This window comes from Cryptomeria japonica, unplaced genomic scaffold, assembly GCF_030272615.1.
Source record: "Cryptomeria japonica unplaced genomic scaffold, Sugi_1.0 HiC_scaffold_19, whole genome shotgun sequence".
Classification (NCBI taxonomy): domain Eukaryota; kingdom Viridiplantae; phylum Streptophyta; class Pinopsida; order Cupressales; family Cupressaceae; genus Cryptomeria; species Cryptomeria japonica.
The window spans coordinates 1,380,068-1,387,298 of NW_026728841.1; the positions used below are offsets into that span (position 1 = coordinate 1,380,068).

The 7,231-nt window shown below is 33.7% G+C and overlaps 1 protein-coding gene across 2 annotated transcripts; it reads left to right on the top strand.

The window, feature by feature from the left end:
* The first annotated feature begins 1,115 nt into the window (after positions 1 to 1,115).
* LOC131860854 (LRR receptor-like serine/threonine-protein kinase GSO2) lies at positions 1,116 to 4,632 on the top strand. 2 transcript variants are annotated; one of them, XM_059214908.1, is made up of 3 exons: positions 1,116 to 3,963; positions 4,071 to 4,181; positions 4,320 to 4,632. In XM_059214908.1, the coding sequence occupies exons 1-3, from the start codon at positions 1,131 to 1,133 to the stop codon at positions 4,523 to 4,525; spliced, it is 3,150 nt and encodes a 1,049-aa protein (XP_059070891.1). In that variant the 5' UTR covers positions 1,116 to 1,130; the 3' UTR covers positions 4,526 to 4,632. The 2 variants fall into 2 exon arrangements, with proteins under 2 accessions (XP_059070891.1, XP_059070890.1); XM_059214907.1 differs by having other exon boundaries at positions 4,071 to 4,632.
* The last annotated feature ends 2,599 nt before the right edge of the window (positions 4,633 to 7,231 follow it).

Here is a 7,231-nt window from a genome sequence, read left to right on the forward strand (position 1 = left end):
TTATTAAAAAAAACTAATGAAAATAAATAATTTTTTAAATTGAACCAAAAAAAACTCAAAAATTCAAAACAAATTCTCACAGACACACACATAATACGAAACCAGCTAACATTCCAAAACTTAGCCTGTAATCAAAATTGATCTGCTAAATATTTTAATCTTTCCACTAAACTGCCTAGTTGCTCCAATTTTCACCACTTTTCACCATCGCCACGCAAAGTTTATCTTTCATTCTAAATGCTATGACACAATCTTTTAATGTCAAAATGAAAACTACCTAAACACTTATATTTCGTCTTAGAATGCTACGACTACAAAATAATGTCCCACACCACACAACAATATTTTAATATTTATCGTTTCTTTTCTACCCACTTTTATAAAAGAAAGATTCATTTACAGATTTCACCCAAAATTAAATTGCCTGAGTCAAGGTAAAGATGACCAGCGTAGACTTTGTTATGCCACTGGCCGACACAAACAAAAATAATATTCGCCATTGCACATGGCTTCCCTGCTATATAATAATATTCGCCAATTTAATAATGATTATTTAAATTCAGTTAAACCTAAAAAATAAAAATAAAAATCACTAAAAATAATATAATTTTTTTCAATAATCAAATTTAAAAATTATTTTAATTTATTTTAGAAATAAATTACTAAAATTAATATGCGTGTACAATAAAATTCTTATTTCTTTATAAGAAAATGGATTCACATGGTTGAACTATTTTACCTCTAGATTTAATTAATATTTTATATTAGTGACATTTATTCAAACTAAATAACTAAATACATTTGTGTTCATTAATATTAAAATATAAATGATATTATTAATTTTTTTATTCAAACTAAATAACTAAATATATTTGTGTTCATTCTAAATGCTATGACACAATTTTTAATGTGAAAATAAAAACTACCTAAACACTTATATTTCATCTTGAATGCTACGACTAGAAAATAATGTCCCACACCACACACTATTTTAATATTTATCGTTTCTTTTCTACCCACTTTTATATTGGGGAAAAAAAGTAAAAGAAAAATTCATTTACAGATTTCACCCAAAATTAAATTGCCGAGTCAAGGTAAAGATGACCAGCGTAGACTTTTCGCCATTGCACATGGCTTCGCGGCTATTTAATAAGTTTCTGGAGAGCCTGCGAACAACACAGAGTTCAATACACGTGAAAATGAAGATGAAGATGGCTTTAAGTTTAGTATGTCCCCTCCTCCTTTTGTTTCTCTCTGCACTGCCTTGTTATATTTCTTTGCTGCATTCGCCTTCTTACTACTCTGATCAACAAGCTCTTCTCTCTTTTAAACATTCACTTTCTCTCCACCCCAACAATTCTTTGTCCGATTGGTCTCCCCATCATTACCTCTGCAACTGGACTGGTGTGGCCTGCTCTTCTCGTCATCAGCGTGTGGTTTCCTTGAATCTCACAGGTATGTCTTTAGCAGGCCCCATCTCTCCTTTCCTTGGCAATCTCTCTTTTCTTAGAGTACTTGCTCTCCGGAATAATAGCTTTCACGGCCAAATTCCTTCTCAACTGGGGAATCTTTTTCGCCTTAGAGTACTTAGATTGTCCAAAAATAAATTGGAAGGCTCCATTCCCTCCACTCTGGCTAACTGTTATTCTTTGCAACGTCTCATTCTATCCTATAACCTTTTGAGTGGAATTATACCTTCCCAGCTTGGCCTTCTCTCACATTTACAGATCCTTGTTCTAGGGGTAAACAAACTAACAGGCATAATCCCGCCTTCTCTAGGAAACCTGTCATCTTTAGTTGACTTGAAGTTGGGGGAAAATAAACTCCATGGTGATATTCCCATTGCTCTTTCCAACTGCACTCTTCTCCAAAATCTTTCCCTTGACAGCAACACCCTGACAGGAGTAATTCCTAACAAATTAGGTATGCTTACCCAACTCAGAGAGCTTTATCTTTCACACAATAATTTGACAGGAGTAATTCCCATTGCCCTTTCCAAATGCACTCTTCTCCAAATTGTGTCATTAGCTTCTAACAAATTAACTGGCCATATTCCTAATGAACTGGGTATGCTTAATCAACTTAGAGTGCTTTATCTCAACGACAACAACTTGACAGGAGTGATCCCTGATTCCATTTCCAACTGTACTCTTATCCGAGTTTTACAATTAAATCACAACCAATTAACTGGTCGCATTCCTTCAGAGTTAGGCAAATTGTTCCAACTTGAAAAACTTCTTTTATGGGGTAATCATCTTGTGAGCGGAAGTCGTGGCTTGTCTTTTCTAACAGCCTTGTCTAATTGTTCCTCTTTAAAATATCTACAGTTGTCTGAGAATTATCTTACTGGCACTTTGCCCTCTTCTATTAGCCATTTATCAAGCCGACTCTTTTCTTGGACATTGGACTCCAATAAAATTGAGGGAAACATACCAAATGGTATTGGAAACCTCACAAACCTGGTAATATTAGATTTATCTAATAATCATTTCAGTGGTTCCATTCCATTAGCACTCAGTCACCATCCAAATCTTCAAAAGTTGTTTTTGGATAAAAATAATTTGAATGGAAGAATTCCAGAGAGTTTTGGTCATGCAAAAAGACTTGGATTATTGTCATTAAGTGAAAACATGATTTCAGGTGAAATTCCAAAAAGTCTTGGTGATCTTCCACAACTAAGAGATCTTGTTCTTCATCACAATCAATTGTCAGGGAGACTACCTGCTAGTTTAGGGAGATGCATCACTTTGGAAAAGGTGGATTTGGCTCACAACAAACTAGAAGGAAATATACCTCTTGAATGGGCAGCTCTTGAAAATCTCCAATTTTATTTCGATATTTCCAACAATTTATTACAAGGTTCTATTTCAGTAATGAGTAAAATGGTAATGGTCCAAGCTATAGATGTGTCTGTCAACAACTTCTCAGGAAATATTCCAGATGTGCTATCAAGTTGCACAAACTTACTGTATTTGAATCTTTCATGTAATTCATTTGATGGCCTAATACCAACATCACTCACAAGTCTAAAAAATCTTCAGGTTATTGATCTCTCAAGCAACAATTTGTCAGGTACGATCCCAATGGCTTTCCAAGAAATGAAAATGCTTCAATATATCAATCTCTCTTCAAACAACTTAATAGGAGAAGTTCCAAAGAGAGGAGTTTTTGCAAGAATTGACAAGTCAGCAGTTTCTGGAAATGTTGGCCTCTGTGGTGACTGGATTAAATTACAACCATGCTTTGATTCCAAACACAAACAATTCTTGTTCTCTAAAAAGGTGATAATACTAGTTGTGATTAGCATTGCAATCTTCATCATGTCTTCTGCAGTGTTCTTATTTTTTTATAGGAGGAATACAAATCAAAATATCCCAAACCTCAACTTTGGGCCTGAAAGGATTTCATATGAAGAGCTTGTAGATGCAACTAGTGGATTTAGCCAAACCAATCTATTAGGAGTTGGTAGTTTTGGATCTGTTTATAGAGGGATTCTCAAAAATGGTACAAATACTGCTGTTAAAGTTCTCAATTTGCAGGATGAAAATGCTATCCGAAGTTTTGAAACAGAATGCAATGTGCTAAAGAGAGTTAGGCATCGCAATGTGATCAAAATTATTTCAGCATGTTCTAACCTTGATTTTAGAGCATTGGTTCTTCCATTCATGTCAAATGGAAGTTTAGAGAGATGGCTATATCCTCAGGGAGGACATGAATGCAGATTAAATTTGGCTGACCGATTAAGAATAGCAAAGGAGATAGCACAAGGAATGGAATATCTACATCATTATTGTTTTGTTCAAGTTATTCATTGTGACCTGAAACCCAGTAATGTGTTATTAGGGAATGACATGACTCCACATATAGCAGACTTCGGCATTACAAAACTCTTATTTGAGAATTCAATGAATTCATTGACTTCTACAACTGCACTAAAGGGATCTATTGGCTACTTTGCACCAGGTATAAAATTTTGTATTATCACAATATAGATTGTCATTGCTTTTATTTTATTTTATATGATTATTTCATATGGATTGAGAATCACAATTAGTAATATTATATTGCAGAGTATGGACTTGGTGGGAGTGTTTCAACAAAAGGAGATGTCTACAGCTATGGAATTCTACTTTTAGAATTGTTGACAAGGAGGAGACCAACAGATACCATGTTTGTAGAAGGTATTAATCTACCAAAATGGGCAAGTATAGATTTTCCAAATAAAATTGAAGAAGTGGTGGACAACCAACTGCTTAGAGATGTTAATGAGTCAAATAAAGCAATGGTGTTAACATGCCTTAGTCAATTTATGCAAGTAGGATTGGTTTGCACAAGGGAGCTGCCGCAACAACGTCCGAATATGATGGAGATAGTTGAAAGATTAGAAAAAATAACAAGTGCATTTCTCGGTACTCCAAGAGATTTTCATTTGCCAATAAATATCTTACCTTTGCTTGAGAGTACAAATGAACCAAGAAATTGTAATTCAAGGAGCCCTAAAAATTGGTCTACATCTACATCTTAGCTCTTCACTCAACTAATAGCAAGTGTTAAGTATTCCTGTCTGGTTTTGTCATAAATTATTTCTTATAGAAAACCTTTTTTAATAATTTACTATATGAATTTAGTCAATTGTGCATTATGTAAGTTTAGGGATAAAATTAATGCTATATATTTTTAACAAAAATATTAATTTGCCATGTTATATATTAGCTGAATATTTCATTGTTTTACAAACAAAGGTAAAAAGGTAAATTTTCTTGTTAAATAGAAATAGTAGTGATCAATGTAGAAATAGTTTTAATCTAAAATCTCTAGACTGTGCATATTTAGCACAAAGAAGCAGAATATTAATTAATTAGAAATTAAATAATATTTTTGAATAATAAAAGAAATCCGTCCTTCACTTTTCTTACGAGTTGTCAGTGAAGATTTCAAATATATGTCATGCAACTAATTGTAGCACAATCAGTTTTATAGAAATGAATTTAATCTACAAATATAACATTGCTGATTGCAAAGGGGAGTGGAAGGCTGAAATTATACACAATTACAACTGTATACAAGTATAACTGTATACACAAGTATAACTATATACAAGCTGATATCTTAAATGGTTGTTAAAATGATGGAATTGATGTGAATCCTTCACAACAATTCCTTGTGAAGCATTTTTTAATATAAATTTGCCGGCAATCATGGCACACACTAAGGTTCTTGACTATCCTTATGCTCTTCTTCCAAATCACGCAGTGCAATTTTTATGTCAGGCATATTTACCTATTTCAGCATTTTTGTGTTTGTGGATGTCATCCATCTCTTATATCCAAAACATGTAATTACTATTTAACTCAGTCCAATTGAAACCCAATATATATTTTCACTTTTGTAACTTTAATCATTGTTCTAACTTTGTTCACATCATTTTATCTGTGGTCAGTCTTAAATCATACATATTAAGCAACATATTAAACTTAGAGAATATTAGTAGATTCTGAATGCTTAACACTTTTAAACCTAAAAGTCAAAGCTTAATGTATGTGATTTAAGACGTCCATCCATCTACCCACTGTATAAATATTAGACAAAAACACATAATGCTGATAATTCCTATGCTTGAACCAAATACCCTACACAGCCAAGGAGATGAACCATGCACCAATAATGCTTCACAACAACAACAATGTGAAATTTCCTCATTCATCTATAAAAGTATTGCCATCCATCCTCCACTAGCCCTGTATAGCAAGAATGCATAAAAACACAAACAAGGGTAACACCATCCTACCTCGTGTTTCATCAACGAGTTGAGTAACTTCAATTACAATAATTGCACTCCATGGAACTACATCCTTGGTGGGCGTCTTGTCAAACACTTACTAGTGAGCAGAACAGGGTACAGGGTTTTGCTTTAGGGCCTTATCAAACCACTCATTTTATTTCATGGCATAACATTTCATTATGCCATCTCCTCAAAGAGCTTCAGTGCCTCTTCCACATGACCATTCCGTGCATATCCTGCCATCAGTGTAGTCCATGTACGCATATTACTTTGAGAACTTTTCTTAAATAGTTCTAGAATTTCATTCAAATACCCATTATTCAAAAACCCAACCATCATTGCATTTCATGAAGCCGTTTCTTGCTTAGACAATTTGTTAAACAGTTTGCGTGCATCGTCTATAATCCTACCTTTAGCTTACATGTAAATAAGATCATTACTGACATAAACACATCTAGTCATATTTATTGAGCAAGTTTACATACAACACAACATGATAAAATACAATCAAAGGTCAACTCATTTGGCTTAAATCCTGCTTGCTGCATTTCAGAAAATCGGCTCAGGGGATCTAACTGTTTCTCAGTATTCTTCGATCATCTCCAAACCGGCTCAGGGGTTATAACGAGATAAGCTTGGTACCTTTATTAATTTCAGGGGTAAATCTAGTTAGAATGATTTGGGTTTGGACTAGTTTATGTTCTGGAAGAGCTTTGAACTTGAGGCAACTCTGCAAGAGATAATTTCACAAGAAAAAATCCAAATGGTAGAAATACATAGTGTGAAGGGCTTCTTTCAATCAACCCTTCTTACAGAGTGTTTTGGCATTCTCCGTAGTGATGAATAGATAAAACTTATTACTGAGAATTTAGCAAGAGAATGCTGAGAATTTTGAATGAACCAGACATAGTATTTAGCAAGAGAATGCTGAGAATCTTTTCGTTACCAAAAGCCATTGATAAAACTATTATGAACATGGTGTTTTCCACAAACTCATAATTTATAAAACTTCTAAAACTAAATTATAATTTTTTTCCACAAACTCCTTACTTGTAATCAGTATGACCATCATTTTGAATCAACCAGACCTTTTCGTTACCAAAAGCCATTGATAAAAGACCTTGGGAGCAAAGTGAGCTTGTGTATGAGATCTTGGCAACCAAAAGAATGTTTTGTTATCATATTTAGGTGCTAATATTCTGTCAGACAACAAACTGAACTCTCTTTTGCTTTGGGGACTGCATAAAATTCTTGCACAAGTTTTTCTTCATGACAGTAATTTTCAGTGCACTCTTATAAAATGCACACTAAATTTATACTTATTTCATTATTGTCCTGCTACCTATAGCTGCTTCTCAATTGCTTCCATCCTCTGTTTCCTCAAATATCTTTTGGTTAACTTAAAAATTGTGCAAATTTCTACTGTGTTCTACATAAATTGGAACTAAT

Excerpts from the sequence above, each read along its gene's own strand:
- LOC131860854 (XM_059214907.1), top strand. The coding sequence starts at position 1,131 with ATGGCTTCGCGGCTATTTAATAAGTTTCTGGAGAGCCTGCGAACAACA. Across the intron at positions 3,964-4,070 it reads TATTGGCTACTTTGCACCAG|AGTATGGACTTGGTGGGAGT; the intron begins GTATAAAATTTT and ends ATTATATTGCAG.